Raw genomic sequence first — 22,652 nt, 5'->3', positions numbered from 1 at the left:
TGCCCAAGGTCCCCTACTACCAGATATGGAGTTGTTGCTGTAGCAAGACTTTTCAGAAACTTCAAAAGCTCTGCATTATACATCTCCTTTCTGCGCGGCTGATGGTGGTGCTAATTGGCAAGTGATACGTCCTTTAAGATGTAAGGGGAGATGTAAAAAATATATGAGTACAGAAGTGGAGAGGCAGCAAAGAAACGCTGCACATGCATTTTTCATGAGCAAGATTTAACAAAGCAGATGTCTGGCCAGGGGCGTGCTGTGAAATTCAGCCCTGGCACTGACAGAAGTATCAGCTATACTGTAACAGCAAAGACAGGGACCCTGCCATAGGTCAGGATACTAAGGCAGAGACGTTACGTGGCTGTAAAAAGAAAATGGCATCTTGACATTCATCAAAACTCAGTTGGGAGAGGACTCACTAATTCCAGCCGTCCCTCAAGCTCAGATCAAAGCCTCCTTCCGCCTCAGAAATAAGAAAATTATCCAATTCAATAGCGATCTCAGAGTTTCTGAGTGATCTTTACAAATGGACTGGAATAATAACTGTTTTACTGTTCTGTGTCCCTTTTTCCCCAATGTAAATTGCCCAGGCTGAGATTTTTCACACAGCATCAAATACATAGCCAGCAATTATTGAAGTGGATCAAAATAGGAACAATTATAAAACCTGCTGGGGAACTTACAAATACTTTATATTCAGGTCTAGAAGGAAGCAGTGTGTTCTCAACTCATACTCGCAGAATTCATTTTCATATGAAAATGAGTTTCTCTGGTGCAAATGTACACAAACTTTTCTGGTGGGAGATGCAGTGCTGTTATTTATTTCAAGGGGCAGCAATAAATTTAAGTTTCTATCAGTGCAGTCAGATGACACTATTTTGGGGTACCAATCTTATGTTTAACGTATAGATTTATATTTTTGTTGGGGGGGGGGGGAATGGAGAAAGAAGAAAAAAAGTTAGAGCTTTACCAATATAATAAATCTAAACTGTGAATTGTAGGATGATATGTACCCAGTACCTTATAGAACACACAGGGCAGGAATGTTTAGGAGAGCTAGACAGGATAGAAGAAAGGTAGAGTTACTTACATATATGCAGGGCACGTCAAAGTTCACTGACAGACTTCCAAAAAGGAGCTCATGAAAAAACCCAAAACCTTTAAATGGGTACTATCCTCTTCTGGCTTAAGCCAGAAGATGTGTTGATACGTGAAGCGGCTGTTGCTTTCTATTTGTTATGCGTTTTTTTACTCTGCTGTTGGCCTTAATAAAGCATCAACCTAAGCGCTTTTTGGTGAGTGCAGCCCTCTTTTTCACTCATGTGTAAGACTTGTACTAACCATTTTGGGACTGTGCACCACCTACCTTGTTCGTGTGGAACCACACCAATGGATATTTACAAGGACTCACCCCCTGTGTCACATTAAGCAGTGGTTGCAGTCTCTATCTATGGCTTGGACTAAGTTCATCTAGTCAGTTTACTGATCATCTCCCGCATACATTCACTGTGCGTCAGTACCTCTAGCCACCACGGGTTTCAGTGCTGACCACAGTCATATACATTTGCTTGGCGTCCACTTTTTCCGCCGGTGGCGCCTGCAGGGTCTGGGGGGGCCCTTTAGGGTCTGGTCCTGTGACGATGGGGTTGCAGGGCCATTCCGTGGCCCCCCTTCTCTGTTTGCGCACGCTTTGCGGGGATTGTGGTCGGTGATCGGCACAGTGATGTTTTTTGGTTAGGGACTCATGTGTATCAGAAGACCTGCACGTGGTACATGAGGCAATATGGTTTGGCCAAATTATATACTAACTTCTGATGTTGGTTTTAAATGTAGCTGAATAAGCTTTCGTGTCAGCCATGGGTGCGATGTGCAGCCATTTCTGTCTTTTTGGCTTGTGCATATTTTATGTATTCTGTCCCTTTTTTCATTGTGGCTAGCACTCGTGCTTTTTAAGACCCATGTGATCCAAATTAGCAGGAAGCACCTGTCTACATAAGGGAAGGATCTCCTAGTATTCTCCCATTCTACCTGCAGAGGAATGGAGAGAGGTAAGAGCTTTTTCACACTTGTGTTGCTTGGCGTCCACTTTTTCCGCCGGTGGCGCCTGCAGGGTCTGGGGGGGCCCTTTAGGGTCTGGTCCTGTGACGATGGGGTTGCAGGGCCATTCCGTGGCCCCCCTTCTCTGTTTGCGCACGCTTTGCGGGGATTGTGGTCGGTGATCGGCACAGTGATGTTTTTTGGTTAGGGACTCATGTGTATCAGAAGACCTGCACGTGGTACATGAGGCAATATGGTTTGGCCAAATTATATACTAACTTCTGATGTTGGTTTTAAATGTAGCTGAATAAGCTTTCGTGTCAGCCATGGGTGCGATGTGCAGCCATTTCTGTCTTTTTGGCTTGTGCATATTTTATGTATTCTGTCCCTTTTTTCATTGTGGCTAGCACTCGTGCTTTTTAAGACCCATGTGATCCAAATTAGCAGGAAGCACCTGTCTACATAAGGGAAGGATCTCCTAGTATTCTCCCATTCTACCTGCAGAGGAATGGAGAGAGGTAAGAGCTTTTTCACACTTGTGTTGCTTGGCGTCCACTTTTTCCGCCGGTGGCGCCTGCAGGGTCTGGGGGGGCCCTTTAGGGTCTGGTCCTGTGACGATGGGGTTGCAGGGCCATTCCGTGGCCCCCCTTCTCTGTTTGCGCACGCTTTGCGGGGATTGTGGTCGGTGATCGGCACAGTGATGTTTTTTGGTTAGGGACTCATGTGTATCAGAAGACCTGCACGTGGTACATGAGGCAATATGGTTTGGCCAAATTATATACTAACTTCTGATGTTGGTTTTAAATGTAGCTGAATAAGCTTTCGTGTCAGCCATGGGTGCGATGTGCAGCCATTTCTGTCTTTTTGGCTTGTGCATATACATTTGATTGAACTAGACTGTCCTGATCCATTCCCCTGGCTTGTACAGTTCCTAGCTTATTGGGTAAAATAGATTCTCCTGATTAGTTCTCCTCAGTAGTTCACAGGTCACACGAGGATCCATCACCTATGAGGCTCCACAGGACACAGAGCTGTAATCTGCAGCCACGATGGAGCCTGTACTCTACCTCTCTTTACTCCACCAGGTATGTTGCTCTTATTACAGTATTTAGTAATTTTTTTCTGCCATTTTGCAGCCTATAGAAGATTTTGAAAAGAAAAAAAAATTACCAGAGCAGGGAATTATTCTGAGCTAAATTTATCACTGAGCTAAAAGGAACCGAAGATAAAAAATACCATGTGGGTATGAGGGGTATGAATGTGAGTATAGTAGGTATGAAGGTGGGTATGACATTTCATATTTCTCTACTGACTCCCAGCTGATTTATAAACACATGGTTTTTGGAAAAAAAAAGAAAAGCAATAAAGTTTTTAAAGTAGAAAAAACATTAGTCATTTGTATATTATATAGCACATAAATGATTTTAGAGAGTTCTGTATAACTATGAGCTTGTTGTATAAGTGATTGCATTAACAAAAAAAAACAACTAATGAAATGTCAACATTTCAACAAAAGTTTCATCCAAGCAGCCGACTTTAAAGGCTCAGAGTGTAATATAGAAGATCCGTTACTAGTGACTAATCAGTATCCCAGAGCCAGAGATATAATGAACTATATGAGCTGGTCTTTTGATCTCCTTTCTTAAATGAACTAGATCATAGTGAACTAATCCCCAAAATGAACTAGATTTCCCATCACTACACCAGATACTTCAAAGCCCAGCTTGACTTTTATAAAGTGAATCTGCAACTGCAATTATGTTAGTCTGTGTTCACCTTTAAGTCAATGACATCTTTTGGGTTTGTGGATGCCACTACTTTCCTAACACACCTGTCAGAGACTATGGAGCAGATTTATCAAAACTGGTGTAAAGAAGAATTGGCCCAGTTGCCCTAGCAACCAGATTCCACCTTTCATTTTCCAAAGAAACTGTGTGGAATGAAAGGTTGAAGCTGATTGGTTGCTAGGGGCAACTGAGACAATTCTGCTTTACACCAGTTTGATAAATCTCCCCCTATGTGTTTATATGCTTTGGGCTGAAGGTCCGTTCTTTACTATCTCACCCCTAGTTCTCTCACTGTTCTGATACACTTAGGACAGCTGAATGTACTGTATAGATAATATTGCACTTCTTTTATGCCACTGTTCATCCCCTCTTTTAGCTGGGTACCTTACACACTTACACCAATCACAGGTCTACATTTTTTCCTTTCTACAAAGTTCTCCACCAACGGGAGATTAGTCCTGTCCCTTTCCTATAAAGCTCCCTAATGGTTCCTGGTGGATGCTTCTAGTCTAGTGGTGGTATAGTGAGGAGTTCTAGCTAGTTGTGTTCCTGTTCCAGTATGCAGTGCTAAAGCCTAAGGTGGGGTAACTACTACCAAGGGTCAACATTGCTTACGTCTGGGGTGACTATTCTACAAAAGTCAAGACATTCCAACAGCTTCTTGATTTGCCTGCACTGGAGCAAAGTGCAGTTACAACCAAAGTACTGCACTGGTATTCGCTCAATCATTTTGGGTAATCTAGAGTGGCTAACTCCACCCAGTTGTGCAAGCCTGGGGTCCGTGCTACCAGGTCTGGCACTCTGATCTCTCTGGCAAGAAGATATTTTTCAAACTGAGTATAGGTATTTCTTCTATCAAGTATTCTTTAATCAAGTCCCCCTGACAGTTCTGCTACTTCCTAAGCAAGGTTGTCTCTGTAGCCCCCTAGTCTTCCTCACAAGTCTATTACAAGCCTAACTTAACCTTTAAGTCCAGCCCGAGTCTTTATTGCAACACTCAGCTTAAGGAATCTGTGTTGTTCACTGAGGGAAAGACTAAATCCCTCAGTAAACTGTTCTCCTGTTTAAGTACTGGACTCTGATTACTCAGCTTTTGCACCTACACCTGTTCTACCTCAGTCGCGTGTACACCCAACACCTAGCCCCAGCTAAAACCTAGCAATCTCGGTTACTGTATGTGGTTCTTTGCATTATCAACAAGCTTAGATGCTGCACATTTGATATATACCTAATATCAATACTTGTTTGTGTCTTCTTTCTGCTATAAAATTGCTTTATTCATCATTAGACAGTGTTGACTAGGCAGGGTTTCATGACAGGTGGGTCCTCTACCCAGCCAGGAGGTGGGGCCCAACTGCTGTGAAGCCCTGCCTAGTTGACACTGTTAATTATTGAAATGAAGTAAGAATAAGGGGGAGGGGGGGGGGGGGGTGACAGTATCACTTAGGGATTCCTGTTTCTATGCAGTGGCCCTTATCATATACAAAAGAACAGCAGTATCGTAAGTCTAATAACAAAGATTTAATGACATATTAAGAAAATTAAAGTAAAACAAAAAAAACACTTGAACATTCTTTCCTTTTAGTACCGAACAGCTACCCATGTAAACCCAAATATTCATCCTCTCTTACACAACCACAAGCCAGCTACAGCTTGCTCCTAGCATTTTGAGCCAATTACAATCGCAATATTAAATCACAGGGCTGCGTCTTACAGCTTAGGTCTCTCCAATGGACGATGAAGCTTCACATTTGAAGCACAGCAGTAATTTCACTATTAGATTAAGAAAGGGAATTCTCAATTCAAGACAACTTGTCCAAGCCTTGCCTTTGAGGCGCAGCAATCCCGAGAAAGAAAATGAGATCTTTGGTACCAATACTGTCTAGTAGGGCTGTCTATAGACATAAACCAGTCAATAGGACCAAATTGCTGGCATCCACTAACAAATTTAGTCAATGACTAGTTATAGTTATCTCAGAACAGTTTGTATATTCTGCTAACGCCAGAATTACATTTAGATCTCTCTTTACCTTTCTCCAATCTTTGAAAAAGTTATCTCGGAAGATGTCTTTGGTGGTGTATTCATGGTCCAGCATGCTGGCAAAGAAAAGGGCCACTTCTTCTGCCTGCACAGTGAGCTGGAAAGGCTTTCCTGTGGTAGATTAAAAAGATCATGTAAAATGCATTAGTCCAGGCTTAAACATGCAGGTGAGAAAAAATACATACTTTACAGATACATTTTAAAAACTAAGCACCAAGAGAATGCTGAGAAATATAAAACTTCTGCAAAACTGCTGTGAAACACAACTGCTGCAAACACAAAAGACAAGACGAAACTCACACAACAAAAGGATAGTCAGCAGGCAAGGTTGGCAACAAACGGGCAGCAGAAGTACAAAGTCAGAATCCACAAGCAAGTACGAGGTCACCAAAATCCAAAGGTCAGAATCACTAATACACATGTTAAGGAGATACAAGGACAAAGCACTAGGAACTAGGCACAATAATGGATAATAGACAAGGTAAACTGTGAAACAGAAGCCAGAGACAGTAACAAGATGATCTGAGGACAGAGCAAGGAACACTAAGGACTAAGCAAGAACACTGAACCAAAAGACAAATAATGACAGGAAACCGGCAAAAGGGGTAAAGAAACCAGGAATACAGACAATATGACAAAAGGCTGGATCTAGCTGACAGACAAGCTGCACAAGACTATCAAGAGCCCAGACTAAAAGGGAGAGACAAAGCTATAAGGGAACAGAAGTCCCGGGCTCCAAGCTGATAGGTAGAGCAGGAGAAACACACAATGGAATCACAGAAATCCAGAGGTGAAGACCTGTCAATCAGAACACAGCAGAGACAATTCGTGAATAGACCAAAGCAAGGAAAGTGCAGGGAGAACTGAGAACATGGATCGGATCACAGAAGATATAAGCAAAGAACATAATAAAACTAGGAACGGACTTAAGGCCAAAAGAGCAGTCTTTGGCGTAGAGGTCGAATCTTCACCGCAGAGAGTGGCACTGATGCCTTTTCGGCACGATTATGAATATATATATTATATATCCCCAACTTAAAGGTCTTCTCCCCTCCAAACAGCAGGTACTGTGTGTGTGACTGCTAGGACTCCAAATAATTACAAGAACAGAGGTTACTTCGAATGTTAGACATGCGTGCTGGCGCTTCATTTGACTATATGGTTCTAATAAAGATGGCTGAACACAGCATTTTACTATCTGCATCCAAACAAATTGTTAATTTCAGAAGTATGTGCATGTACATGTCTGACTGCTGACCTGCTAAAACAGGGGACAAAGAACCAGAACCAGAACAAGGGGTTGGACCCCCAACAATCAGATATTCATCACCCATCTTGCAGATACTGTAGGTAAAACATCATTCATAGGAAAACCACTTTAAGATATGGAGAAATGCAGCAAACAAGTGGCAACCACTGCTATTTTACAATGTATGCATGTATTTTTATGCATATACTTCCTGACCTGAAGCTGATGTCGCAGAATTTTCAAGGCAGTGATGTAATGCGTAAGGAAATTCAGTGAGACAGCTGTACTTAATGCAGTGGTTATGGGGCCCTGGTGCCTAAGGTGGACCAAAAACATTTGGCACATAAGACTGCACTACTAAAACTGGTATAGGTAATGGCAGGGGGCTGCTACATGATTTACCTTAAGCTATTCCTCTGGCTTTGGAAATTACAGTTGCTCCAATCTCGTTGCTGAATGCATAAATCAGCATTTTAAATGATGGAGGAGCTGCAATCCTCCCTAAAGACATCCATTTATATTAATCTGTTTAATGAGGCTCTAAATTGCACTGATCACTGGCTAGTAATTACGCAGGAAAGAAAACAAATCTTCCAATTTTTTGTACCTCTTTGCTGAAGCAGGCCTCAGGCTCAACTTACTCAGGGGTCTTTTCAAGAAGGGTTGTGTTTTAGGGGGTTAAAAGTAACGTCATTTCATTAATAGCCTTGCATCACAAGGTGAAATAAGGTCATATTAATATCTTCCATTGCAGATTCCATCCTATGTATGGAACAAAATCAGCCCCGTTCTTACTATCCGAATGACGGAAACTATGACAATTCAACTGGCCTTATAATAAGCTGCGCAGGGGATCTGGCAGCGCATCATAGTTTCCGTTTATGTTAGTTTGTATAATAGTCCTATACATTTTGGGCGATCCTAATGCAGCAAGTGCTGGAATGAGATGGAGAAAGATGATTCAGCAGCCTAAAAGCCCTGCCTTGGTGACACTGTCCACTGATGAATAAGTGTTTTCACACATAAAAGAAGCAAATGACACCATTAACAAAAGGTAATTTGGGAATGTGAAGCAGACCCTGTAACTGATGCTGCTGAGAACATCACCTATGAAAATGGAAAGGGGGGGGGGGGGGTATCACTTTAAGAAAGATTCCTAGAGAAAGCGTTTTTATATCAGTCATAAAAACAAGAAAAAATGCTTCAAGAAAAAAGTATCCAGAGCATTAAACTCACTTGTATTGATTTACATGAAATCACGAGGACTGACCGCATCAAAACTGCATTTACACAGTCATTGACACCCCACGGTGAGGGAAATTTATTTATGCACCAACTCCAGTTTATAGATATGGTTTTTTTTTTTACCTCAAGCTGATAGAAACACCATTTTTTTAAGTCTACCTCTTGACCATTTATCAAGATCGGCGTAGCTGTACTCTGGTCTTGCCTAAATCCCCCTTCCCCATGTCCCACTCTGGATTTATTGAGGGGCGCACGTCTTTCAGTAAATCCAGCAAATCTGAGGTGGCTGCTGTGTGGCATTCTCAGGAATCTGCACCAGCATTGAGTTGGCATGGATTTTCACAGTAAGTCAGGTGCAGGTCATGCCCCTCTGTGATTTGTAACACAAGTGCCCACCCATCAAACAGGGCGCACAACAATGTACGCCAGGTACAAGGATGATAAATCTCCCCTTATGTTTGTAGTCTATTACCATGGAAACACAATCCTGCATTTAAAAAATATGCCAAACAATAGATTATTACTTAGGGTGCCTTCACACCTACCGGATCCACAGCGGATCTCACTTCTGCGGATTCGAAGCGAGAACCGCTGCGGATCCGGTACCATTCACCCCTATGATAGCACATCCCGCTGTGAATGTGCTTTAACCCCTCGCTGTCCGCAGCCCCGCTGCCGCATTAGCCCATCCTCGGTCGCATCCCCCATCTCCGGCCGCATCCCCCCATCCCCCGCCGCATCCAGCAGCCCGCATCCCCTATCCCCGGACGCATCCTGCAGCCCGCCGCCGAGAGCATAAAGTACCTGCTCAGCGGGGCGGCTGCAGTGAGGCTCCCGGCTCCAGTCCCGCTCATTATGAGCGGGATAAGCGTGACTGGAGCCGGGAGCCATACAGCCGGGCCGCCGAGCAGGTACTTTATGCTCTCGCCGGCCAGCTGCAGGATGCGGCCGGGGATAGGGGATACGGCTGGAGATGGGGGATGCGGCCGGAGATGGGGGATGCGGCCGAGGATGGGCTAATGCGGCGGCGGGGCTGCGGACAGCGAGGGGTTAAAGCACATATTCACAGCGGGATGTTCTATCATAGGGGTGAATGGTACTGGATCCGCAGCGGTTATAGCTTCAAATGCGCAGAAGTGAGATTCGCTGTCGATCCGGTAGGTGTGAAGGCCCCCCCCTAAACTGTTTTTTAGGTTGCACTTTCTTAATTTTAGATGCACTGACACAAAAAAGTAGGCATTAGGATATGTAGATTAAAGGGGTTATCCAGCAAAAATCTTTTCCTTTCAAATCAACTGGTTTCAGAAAGTCATATAAAATTTATAATTTACTTCTATTTAGGATACAAACTCACTGGGCGTATCCGCAGCGGATTTCCCACTGCGAATTTGCAGCGAGACCTGCTGCGGATCCCTGCCCTGTGCAGTCTATGGGCAGACAAACTCACAGCAGGATGCACATCCCTCTGAGAGTTTGTCAGCAGCCCTCGCCGTTAACCCCCCCGGCCGCCGGAGCATATACATCCCCTGGTCCCTGCTCCGGCTTGCTTTGGGGTTCCCTGCACGTCCCACTCGGCCAATCAGTGCACTGCCCCGCCACAGCGTACTGAATAGCTGAGCGGGACACAGGTGATGTATAGGCTCCGGTGGCGGGGCGGGCTGTGGCCAAACTCTCAGCGGGATGTCCATCCTGCTGCGAGTTTGTCTGCAAATAGACTGTACAGGGCAGGGATCCGCAGCGGGTCTGGCTGCAAATTCGCAGTGAGAAATCCGCTGCGGATACGCCCAGTGAGTTTGTACCCTAAATAGAAGTAAATTATAAATTTACATGACTTTCTGAAACCAGTTGATTTGAGAGGAAAAGATTTTCGCTGGATAACGCTGCGGATATGCCCAGTGAGTTTGTACCCTGAAAAATCTCAAGTCTTCCCATACTTATTAGCTGCTGTATGTCCTTCAGGAAATGTTCTCGTTTCAGTCTGACACCATGCATTTCCTCCAGGACATACAGCAGCTCATAACTATGGGAATACTTGAGATTTTTAAACATAAGTAAACTACAAATCAGGGGCGTAGCTAGGATTCATGGGGCCCCATAGCAAAAAACTGTATGGGGCCCCCCCTCCCATATATATATATATATATATATATATATATATATATATATATATACACATACATACATATATACACACACACACGGTGATGTGGCAAAAAAAAAAATTCTCTTGTGGCCAGAGGCAGAATCCTGCGTGCTGCCACAACAGTCACTGTCAGAGGAGAAAGCCAATGTCTGCTTGTTTTGTCCATCCACTGTATTTAACTATAACAGCATATTAGGAGGTTATATACATAGGTGCAGCAGCAGACTACCTTTTGCTTAACCCTTTATTTACTGCAGTATGTACGTGACCCAGTGTTCTCTTACATGCTGTAACACAAACAAAGGGTTAATGCAGAAGACAATTAGCTCTCTCCTTGTTACTCCTGCACTGATAACCCCTGACTTCTGCAGGAGCTCAGAGGTTAGAGGTTATCAGAGAGCTAATTGTCTTGAGCTTATATTAACCCTTTGTTTGTGTTGCAGCATGTAAGAGAACATTGGGTCACTTACACACTGCAGTACATAAGGGTTTAAGCAAAAGGACACAGGAGGCTCTTATCTTCCCTGGGCCCCCTCCCTCCAGGGCCCCATAGCAACCGCCTTCCCTGCCTCTATAGTATCTACGCCACTGCTACAAATCTATATACAAATCTACAGAAACAAGTTGATTTGAAAGTAAAAGAAGAATGCTGGATAACCCATTTAAGTACAGTAGTCAATTTAATAAAGATTTCTTTTAAATAAGCAGCAGTGAAAAATTGATGGTACCAGCATGCATTGCTCAGTAGTGTTCCTCTGCATACACTACATATTTCTTCAGCGGAAAGCAGTAGAAATCACCTTCTTGCATAAGATTGTCAACATGTTGTGAGATCTTTGCACAATAAAATTATATTCTCTTCTTATAAAAAAAAAAAGTGCATGGCAGAATTGTCAATGATTCACTATGGAGTCCAAAGATAAGAAAATGTCTTATCAACCAAAGAGGCAGTGAGATATCTGCCTGGCTCTAACCTCCACAGAGACTGAAGGAAACTAAAATCAATGCAGAATGTATTATCTGCACGCATCAACTGGTGGCTCCCCGGTGAAAATCTACTTTTCTCTTTTGTAAAGGGTTCAGTTACATAAATGGTCCAACTTGTTACTTGAGCCTGGACCAGGAAATCTATATCCGAACAAATGAAGAACCCATGAAACCTTTACTCCAAGCGTAAAATTCCCTGATGAATGTGGAAAGGCAGGAATTTAAACAATATTTACCATCATAGTAAAACTTAACATCTTTTGGCAGCGGAACATATGGTGGGGCAAACACAGGGCACTTATGTTCCAGAAATTTCCATTTGATACCGTCTTCATACTTCTCTTCCTCCCACCTGCAATGAATAATATGAGAAAAGCATTATTGCTTTTATCCGAACACCTGCTGGGACACATCTAGAAGACAAATAGCCTAACACAAAGACTAAAGCCTTCAGTCTGCAGACATATCTGCAGGATATTACTACAACTCCCAAGCAGATTGCTCAATGGTTTTGAAGTGGCTAGTGGCAGGAGACTGCATAGACACATTTTTGTTTATTTTGTAAAATTCACAAATCCTGCTTAATAGGGGAATTCATAGAGGGGCTGGCCCATCAACCATGGCGCCACCCAGGGCTTTGGTACCAGTCATAATCAGAATCTCCGTTCACTGACTTTAAATTTACCAGCAGCATATGTGATACAACACAGGAGACACATAAGTATAGATCTAGTTTGACAGGTATTTATCTTTATCTGCAGAATGTAGAGAACATCTTTATAATGCACAGGCCTCAACTACCTCTCAGCAGTATGGGCTCCCCAATGACAGTGGGATATTAAAAAAAATAAAAAATAAAAGGACCTGTCGGCTTTCTTGACATGTCTGTTTTAGTAAAGTACTTGCACTGCACATAAAATAGCGGAGCTTCTTTTCTATACATTCTATGTTGTTCTTTCTGAAGATTTATAAATGAAATGACAACTGGAAATTATCTATTTTTCATGTCAACAGTACATACCTTTCACACCATAAGGAAAGGACCAGCTGCATAATACCCTGGGGAGAATTTCTGCCTCTCTTTAGTAAAGTGAGATATAAGTTTTTACAACGTATCCACTTCTGTGTGGCTCTTTGTGCACATTACCAACTCAAGATAGGTAGTGCTCCAGGTGAACTACAGAAACCACAGCATTGCATCGCTATTCATTGGCTGTGAATTCACCAGCTATGAACTGAGCCTAGTCTTAGGAGCTTCATAAACAAACTGCAGTACTGTGATGTGTATGTACAGAACTTGTCCCTAACAGGGCCGGCCTTTGGGGTGTGCGACCTGTGCGGTTGCACAGGGCGCATCACTCCCGTCCAGCTGGGGGGCGCTCTGGCAGACAGTGACAGCTGCACATTTAGCTATAGAAATGTGTGCTGTCTCTGTCTGCAGGAGCGCAGGCACACTATAGGAGGAGGAAAGCGCTTGGTGTAGAAAAGATCACTATGTCTGCAGGAGCGCCGTTAGAAACCACTGTATGAGCAGGGTGCCGGGCGGCCAGCTGGGGGAGCGATCGGGGCGGACAGACATACACAGCACGACACTGTCACATAATGCATGTTGTGTATGTCTGTCGGCCCCGATCGCTCGCCCTGCTGGCCGCCCGGCACCCTGCTCATACAGTGGTTTCTAACGGCGCTCCTGCAGACATACAGCGTACCGTTCCTTTCTACACCAGATAAGTATACAGAGCTGCCTCTCTGCCCGGGCGCCTCTATGGCTGATCGCCAGCGTCTCGTGCGTCCCGACGGATGAGTGACGTCACTGGAGCGACGCCCGCCGAGCTGAGGAGAGGAGATGCGTGGCGGGGAGCCAGGTGAGTTAAAGTGTCTGTTTTTTTTGTATGTGTGTTTGTTAGTGCCTACATGGGGAGGGGATGGGGTGGCAACTCCCTACCCACAGCTACCCACAAGTACCTACCTACAGTTACCTATAACTAACTACAGCTACCCACAACTACCTATAACTAACTACAGCTACCCACAACTACCTATAACTACCTACCTACAACTACCTATAACTACCTACAACTACCTACCAACAACTACCTATAACCTACCTACCTGCAGCTACCCACAACTACCTACAGCTACTTATAACTACCTACCTGCAGATACCCACAACTACCTACAGCTCACTATCTATAACTACCTACAGCTACAGATAACTACCTACCTGCAGATACCCACAACTACCTACAGCTACCTATCTATAACTATCTACCTACAGCTACCGATAACTACCTACCTACAGCTGCCTACCTACAGCTGCCTACCTACAGCTACCTATAACTACCTTCCTACAGCTACCTTCTTACAGCTACCTTTAACTACCTACAACTACCTACAGCTACCTACCTATAACTATCTACCTACACCTACCTATCTCCAGCTACCCCTATCTCCTCTCTGTACAGCTCCCTGCCCACCAGCCTCATCCCCCTCCTCTCATCTCTCTCCTATTGTTTGTAATGGCTAACCGCCATTTTACATCTTTCCCCAAATTTCCTCTTATTTCCATCTTTTCCCTGCCCTTCTTTCCTTCTCCGATACTGCCAATTCCCTCTCTCTATGATCTATCTCAGGAGATCGCTCTTTCTCTGACATTCTGGTACTCAAGTGACAAATAAGTGCGCTTGTGCATTATATGGGGGCACAGAGGGGGCCTGACTGTTTGGTGGCATGTATTTGGCATACTGCTTATATGGGGGCACAGAGCAGCCTGGCTACTATTTGGAGGCATGTATTGGGCATACTGCTTATATGGGGGCACAACTCAGCCTGACTACTATTTGGGGGCATGTATTGGGCATACTGCTTATATGGAGGCACAGAGGGGGCCGACTACTATTTGGGGGCATGTATTGGACACACTGCTTATATGGGGGCACAGAGTGGTCTCTGTTACTGTGTGAAGTGATACAGATGAGGATTTGTATGGCGATGAGGATGGTGCTGCATTAGAGAGGAGCCTAATATGTTTCTCTGGCAGATTCTGCGGAGTCGAGGTGTCACCAGGAAAGGTCTCCATGATGGTCTAAACAAGAAGAAAAGAAAAAGGGCCTGCAAAAACATCACCTGCCATTCATACAGAGAAAACGCCCCCTGTGAGTCTAGTATTGAGTATTGTCGTATGTTAATGTATTATTATTTTTTAGTTGTATGTGGTATTACAGTTTGTCTCTATTCACACCAATGGAACTGGGTTGTAATACCACACACAACCTGAGGACTGGGAAGGAGCAGTTTATGAAAGATAGTAGCCATGTTTTTTTTAAATCCTGGATAACTCCTTTAATAGGGTTGTCTAAAATTGGAAAGGACAGCTACTTTGTTGCAGAAACAGCACAGCCACAGGGACAGCAGCAGCTCCGTCCCTGTGTGTGTGTGTGTGTGTATATATTTTTATTATGGTGTCCTGGGGGGGGGGGGGGGGGGGGGGGCGCCAGAAGACGGTTTCGCACAGGGCGCCATCTACCCTAAGGCCGGCCCTGGTCCCTAAAGCCAAGCAAGGCATGCATGCATGATCACATGTCACCAAGAGAAAAAAGGTTTTCTGGGCCAAAATTATTAAGGGCCATCATGGGGTGTAGACAACCAGCACACTTGCCAGCAGGGGGTGCTGTCGCTGGATCTGTGTGGTGAACAGGTCAATATAAAGTCTTTAAAGTGCAGTGGCTGTGCCAAGTTACATCAATAATTTTTGCCATTTAGGTTAAGGGATGCTACAGTCATATATAAAGGAGCTGAGACATTATGATACAATATCTGAATTACTTTTTGAGGTAGATCATCATCCTAGAGGGGGTCCCCTGTTTGAAACCAACCCCTGTTCCCTGACCTGCAGCAAAGAGTGACTCTCAGGGAGCAAAAACATGTATACACTGACCCCCATACATGAGATCAGTGGCTGAACATAGCTGTTCTTGACAAATCTAGATAGCTATGCTAGAGGTTAGGTTGTGTTCCTACTTGCTGGGGAAAGCATGTATCTGAAGCAACAATAGCCAAAGTTGCTGGGATTAATGCCATTGGTGAAAGTGTGGTGTCCCACTATTAGTGTTCTGTGCACCTGTCACAAAGTTCTCACTTCATGTTAAGTGGTAAATGAGTTATTATAGAGTTCCACCACTATGAGTCAGTGTTTCTTATTTGCACAGCTGAGGAAGGTCATGGGTTAATGTTTCTGTTGTACCATGTATTTATTGCTGACCAATAGTAGGTGCTTTCTCTCTACCTATCCTGACTCTACACACACTCACCCCCTGTAGGAGGAGTTAGCTTGCTCTGTGTGAGAGGAAGTGAAGCAAGTCAGTTGAGTCGAGTCATTAAAGTCAACAAATGCAGTTAGAGACCAACAGTTCTTTAACTATTACCACTTTGTCTACTCTGCAGTGCTAAGCACACAAAAGGAAGATAACCAAGAAACACCCTTAGACCCATGCCAAAACATGTCTAGAAAGAGCAGGGCAGTATCCTGACACGAGAGGAACTAGCCTCGATAAGAAAGCAGCCAGTAGAGAAGGCCTTCTTATAATATCGCACAGTGCAGGTAACTGGGAAACCTCGGACACCTAGCTACACCCAGATAACCATGGCTGGGCATGGTACTACCCTACTGGGACGGGTTCTACCATACTAGGGGGCAGAAGGTGGTCAGACACAGTCTATACACAAGTACAAGTAACAATTAACTACTGAAGATATCTCCAGGTTCCGGCAGAGTACATAGCTACACTGGGTTGGGGCTCCTCTAGCAAACTCCTCTCCCCTACTTTCTACTCTCCAAGCACTGCTACAACTACCTCTCTTACTTCTCTCAAGCACCTCCTTTAAACACAAAGGTCAAGCATTCTAGTGTACCAAGAGTTATTTCTTGTGAAAACTGTGAAGCTGTTCTATTTTTATACTACCGAGACTCTGTCATCTATCTGCACCAACACCTATACACACAACTGCACACCTTGGGTTCTTGTTTAAAGCAAACAACAGAGTTGGTAATTGTTTTAGTGTTACAAGCATGTTTTTATTTTAGACAATCAAATGTAACACAACTGCAGTGTGTGAACCCAGCTTTATTGCATGGTTGCATCTTGCCTACCTGCAAAACCATACTACCATTGCAAATTGATTTGGAAGCTAAATACTGTATCTATGGTAAAGTATTAGGTCCGTATGGCTTTTGTACAACAGTGCCCTTACTGCTGTCCCCACAACAATTAGCCGATTGCCGGAGTGTTCAGTTGTTATAACCCCTATTGTCAGAATAAAAGACTTCTTTACTTTTGCATTGAGATGGTGGGTTGTGCGAGGAGATGTCTCTGACATGAGAAATTATTTTTTACAAATTTCATTCCACTTCAAAGAAAATCTGTTTGTGCGGCATTCAGGGACTCATTACTTGTACAGTCTTACTTAAAAAATAGTTATAATCAACTCATCAGTATAATTGGATTTTGTAAACAAATGCAATCAAGCTGCAAGTACAAATTTTCCTCGCATCCCTTTTTTTACATTACATTTTTCGACCCCTGTCTTGTCATAACTATCCAGTTCTGGCTGAAAAGCTTATGTTTCCGCCTGGTGAATCAGGCTTTCGTTCCTATTAGAGAATCTATTTAAACGTAAAACATGCTTCCCAATCTGTATGATGTCCATCTGATTCTCTCGTCAGACTTCATATTAGATCTGTAGGAAGAGATTCTTTTTATCTCTTGCTCTGCCACGGTATAAAAAAGCTGAGATAATGCATTTGCTTTATAATCCAGAAACAATGGACAGATGCTTCAAAGCAATAATTGTAAAATTGTGCAGCCCTTGTCATAGGAACAAATCATTTCTAGTGTTCTGACAAAAAGACTCTTTCCTGATCAGAGACAGAATGTACATAGATGCCAGTATTTTCCTGTTATAATTAACCATGTGCAAAACTTGATATTGGTTAAAGTGAATGTACCACCAGTACATCAATTTGTGTTTTTTACATGATTAGACTATCACCGGCGTGGGGATGCCAGGGCAGTGGTCCTTTTTTGAACTGCTGCCCACTTCCCGCGCATGGCACCGGTTTATTCGCAAGCACCGGCCAGACATAACGCACTGGGGCTGGCTTGTAGTGTGATGATTTCCCCTCTCTTCTGTGACGTGGCTTCATTGATTCTGATTGAGCCGCGTCACAGAGGGGAGGGGAGATCACCACACTGCGGGCCAGCCCCAAAGTTCTTCATGCCTGGCCAGTGCTTGCAAACAAACCAGATTAAAAAAAAGAAGAAGACAGGAACTGTCCAGAGCGGTAGAGGTTTTCTATAGGGATTCCCATAGAAAACTTCTCCTACTCTGGACAGTTCCTGTCTCGGCCAGAGATGTCAGCAGAGAACACTGTCTCATACTGAAAATAAAACATTTCCTGCAGGACATATAGTAGCTGATAAGTATGGGAAGACTTGAGATTTTTTAATAAAAGTAAATTACACATCTATATAACTTTCTGACACCAGTTGATTTGAAAGAAAAATATTTTCGCTGGACAACCCCTTTAATGTGCCAGCTTTTCTGCAGCAGCAGCTCTGGCTCTGGCAGACCCAGTCTGTTCATATGTTAACTACATAATATTATATGAAGCAGAAATATCTGACCAGATGCAGTTTTCCCCGCTGAGAACAGATAATTGCTGGTATGTAGAAAAGCTGGCTTTCATAATAAAGCTAGCCATATAAAAGATAGTTGTTAAGCAAACAGCTCTCCTAAATAGGAATAGCATGGAAAACTACAAGACTTCTCTGATGGTGACTAATTGCCTGAGAACATCTGGTGGCATCTGAAGTCAGGGGAAGGTTGAGAGTCTTCCATAGATCTCGATGAAATCAATGAGTTCAGCTAACAAACATCTGTGGTGTCCCACCATGGGTGTTGCTATTGGTTACACGCCTCGAAAAAGCCTGTACTTATTGTGAAAAGGTGGTGATGAAGCTAGTGATAAAGTTTCGCTATTAGATGTCACTATCATAGATGTGTGTTTCAGATTCAGATGCTGCACGGCTGAAGTATGTAAAGGGTTATTGTTTGTTTGTATGTCACATGGATCTGTGAACATATGGGAATCTGTTCTTCTCCTCTTCTATCATCTTTCTCTTTACTTCTTCTATTGCACTCTTCACCCACTCACAGCGCACTTAAGATATGCCTAGGAAGGAAGTGACATGGGTAGAGGAGGTGCATAGGTCTTTTCGTGTTGAACATTGTAGAGGAAGGACACAAGCTAGACAAGCTTTGCCCTGGCCCTCTGCTAGGTCCCCTACTCGAGTCAGTCTTAGTCAGAACCCTGCATGGGTAGGACGCAAGACAGGACACATAACAGTTTTCTTCTCAGTAACGCTATACAACACCATGCAGTGTTAACCCCCTTTCAAGAGAGGACAAGTCAGAGACAACTTCAACCCACACCGTGGACTAGGAGAGTCACAGAGCAATACAGTATCCACAGACAGCAGTAAGCTAGGAACTGATCCGGATAGAGCAAAGTTGCTAAGGCCTATTAACTCTATCTGGCAGCGTGGTTGTCAGCAGGGAACCCTCAGCATTCTGCTTATTCCAGGTAACAAGGTCTGGGGCCTTGTGTCACCCTCATAGGACGGTTCAGCAGACACTGATGGGCATTAGGTGATGTGAAGACCCAAAGGTCAAAACACAGCACAAGTATTCTTCTACCTCATCCTCATACATCCCGGAAGAGCACAGTACTACTTGGGTTGAGACTCAGGACATCCTCCTCTGTTACTCTGCTTCTTAGTATCTCTTAACACGCTACTCAGCACGACTGTGCTCTTCAGTCCATTCCTGTTGCAGATCTGGTTATTGTACTTATGAAGTGCTTTATCAAGGGAACTATCAAGTGGAACCTATCTTGGTAAGGTACTTGTGTGCAGCAAGTTATACAGCTTTACTTTAACAAGTAAAACCAAGTTTATTTATGGTAAAGAGACTCTGATTCTTCACCCCACACTGACACCGTATACACTGCAACCTTGGGACACTTCCCCTTTCTGTGGGTGGCAGTTCCAGTAGTCTGGGAGGGTCACTACACTGCTCTGGCCATCCGTGACTGCACTAACCCAAGGGACCCCGTAGCAGCCCGGCAGGACACTGACCACAGGGGAAAAGGGTACAACTGGCCTTATAAAATAAAAGCAGGCGTGCCATCACACCTGTGTGCCCAACTGGCACTGGTGTCACAAAGTAACATCTTAAGGTTCGGCTGTATTTCGGCCAACCACCACCGGAGTGGCGTCACACCTCACCACCTAGCAAGTGACTGGCCAATCCTCCGACACAATATCATCGGGGGCTTACATCACACATCTAATGTGTAAAGTTTGCTTAAAATGTACTGTAGCTACTCTCTAGGCAGGGATTATTACATGGGCATTCCAAAAGTAAACTTTAGTGTTTCTGGGAAACTCCACTGATCCAAAACAACTGGCAAATTTTAGTTACATGAGACCTATGCAATAAACTGCTTAGCTCCTTCCAAAGATAGCGGTGTGAAAGGAAACAGGAAAATTTAGGCCCTATTACACAATATATATCGTACTTACTTGCTTAGGCCAATAATAGTTGTGTGCCATGATTAAGGAGGGGAGCCTCCGCAACGCGTCGGCGCAATTTTAATTGTGTGAAGCTTTTATTGTACCTTCAATAAAGCCTAAAATTTTTTATGGAGCTGTGGATTCCCAATTTCTGATTTCACTTGGATACGGAGCACGGCCCGTTCTATTGTTCCACGCGCTCCCAACAGGAAAACTACATAGAGACAAGCACAGCTGAATAAGGGTGAGCTGAAAACTTGCTGATATTTGATATTTTTGTGTAACAGAACACGTTGAAAGGTCACAATCAGCTAACATGCACAATGTCGGCATGTTGAAAGATCCTGATTGTTGCAGTGACTGCAATAATCGGAATCTTCAATGGGAAGCATGAAGGATTGTTTGGGCAGTACAGTGCCCTAATATTGACACTACAGAGCAGCGCCGTCCGCTGCTCCCTGTTGCCCCTCCAGGTTTTCTGTCTGTGCGTGTAATAGCACAGGCACAGAGTGGGAAAAGAGGGAGAAGTGAGCGCTGACTTGACTGGTTCGGCGCTTGCTTCACCTTTACTATAGTGCTGTGTAATACAGCCTTTAGGGCTTTGTAACTGGAGCGTTGAATCCTTCTGAGATATCTTATGGAAATCAGCATGTAATTAAGCATCTGTTTAGTAGGAAAAAAAATCTCTATTACAGGTTTTTTTCTTTAACAACTTTCCCTTGAATCAACAAAGCTAATAATGAAAATAGGCTGACCCCATTATCATTACTAGATTGGACAATCAGCAAAGAGCTCATCTTAGAAGGCATAAGGAGCAGGCAGGCAAATTGCATAGATAGACCATCACTTCCCGGTTTATCAATAAAACATTTAATCAAGGAAACAAATCCTTTAAGAACCCACCATCAAGCCATCCTTGAGCTGCAGTCACTGCTTGGCTGAGATTTATTCAGCTGCTGAGATAAAAGCAGTTTGTGCCAGGCAGGTCTCTGGAACTTGGACGTGTGTGCCATTCACTTGCCAGGTAATGCCAGTTCAATTTTCAATGCTGGAAACCTGTCAGCTGCTTGTGTATCAGACACTGTACTCAGGGGATCATCTGATTATAACGGTTAAAAGGGGAGTCACCATGAGGGAAAATTGAACGATTACTGTGATTTCCCTGCCTAGTTTTATAAGGTCTATGTGAGTATATAATACTTTAGTGTGCATAACTAAAAACTTAACAGATTGCAAGTTCAAACTTTTCTTCAAATATGACTTATTCTTGCATGCTACTACTACTATTTTTTCCCATTATAAAATAAATAGGAGTGTTCAGGTCCTAAAGACAATGTTGGGAATTATTCTTTCATGAGCTCTATAGGGAAGACATTGGTGCCCCAGAAAATTTTCCTGCTGCCTTGTGGACCAAAGAATGCTTTAAAGGACCCCCATTTCATTGGTCATTTATAAACTTTATATTTATAGACCAATATGAGAGAACTGCATAGGTAAGGTTTTGCATATGATAATTTTACATTATAAGTGGTGCCACACTGTGCTGGCATTTGCCTGCTCTCGTAAAATAGGGTTTGGTTTGCAAAACGGTAAGACAAAGCAGAGGTTCCAGTACCTGGGCTCTCGAGCCTGAGAGGGCTCAACAGGTCCCTTAGACCTATACAAGGTGGACCAGAACTATAAATAAAGCTTGATAGTTGAGGGCGCTTAAATTAATCATCATGCCAAAGAAGTACCAGGACCCTCACTAAATCGCTTAAGCTGAGAAGCATTATGCTGAGTACCATTTTCCCTCACCATCTCCTTGCTGGAGATGGACTTGTAGACTTTTTGAACCTGTCCCCCACATTGAGGAGGGATCAGGCAGAAATAGTGGTCAGCTAAGTGCTTTCATTACTTTGTTTTAGTGATTAGTGGGGGACTCTGCAACAAGACCCCCACTGATCAGAATGTTTGACTTGTCAAATTTTTTTTTTCTATACAACAGTAACAATGCTCCTGAATTTGCAGCTATGTTTAGCAAAGCCTATACAATCTACCCCCAGCCACCATATAGTATTTAGAATACTGGTGCCTTCTTATGTGACAAAGTGGCCTTGGGCCCCTCCAGGTATATGAATCTGGGTGAAAGATGTTGTGTGATCTTTACCATCTCCAACGTGCCTGTTCTTCCTCTTCCTTTTTCTTCACCTTAAGAGCAATGGCAGCCTGCCTTTCTTCTTTGGTTTTCTTTGGCTTTTTCTCACTCTCATTCTTGACTTCTTTCTTGATCTTCTTCTGTTTGCAAAACAAAAAATAAGCGTAATAAATGTTAAATGGTAGACTTTATGGGCTGATCCGCCTTAATGGTTCAGTTATCTGGTCACTTTCCATTCTTCCCTCTCCCAATAAATCTTTAGATTAATAGAAATAGAAAACAGACAGGTTGGCTTCTCTAGGAAAACTGGTAAATTAGAGGTGACTGGTTAGAGTGTGAGATTTCAGCTACTGTATAGCCTCTAGAGACCACAGACTTCAATCTCTATTCACA

The 22,652-nt window shown here is 43.6% G+C and overlaps 1 protein-coding gene across 4 annotated transcripts in view; it reads right to left on the bottom strand.

Annotated features, from left to right (window-relative positions):
- Positions 1 to 22,652, bottom strand: part of LOC138789755 (DNA topoisomerase 1-like) — a 104,446-nt gene that overhangs the window by 56,008 nt on the left and 25,786 nt on the right. For all 4 annotated transcript variants that reach the window (XM_069968547.1, XM_069968548.1, XM_069968549.1 and 1 more), the window contains 3 exons: positions 22,272 to 22,399; positions 11,726 to 11,841; positions 5,855 to 5,976 (listed from right to left, as the gene is read on the bottom strand). In XM_069968547.1, the coding sequence (XP_069824648.1) occupies positions 5,855 to 5,976; positions 11,726 to 11,841; positions 22,272 to 22,399 (366 nt within the window). The remainder of the gene's footprint in view (positions 1 to 5,854; positions 5,977 to 11,725; positions 11,842 to 22,271; positions 22,400 to 22,652) is intronic.

The sequence above is a fragment of the Dendropsophus ebraccatus genome, chromosome 4 (genome assembly GCF_027789765.1).
Source record: "Dendropsophus ebraccatus isolate aDenEbr1 chromosome 4, aDenEbr1.pat, whole genome shotgun sequence".
In the NCBI taxonomy this organism is placed as follows: Eukaryota; Metazoa; Chordata; class Amphibia; order Anura; family Hylidae; genus Dendropsophus; species Dendropsophus ebraccatus.
The sequence above is the reverse complement of the archived record's forward strand: the minus strand, read 5'-3'. Positions and strand labels throughout refer to the sequence as shown.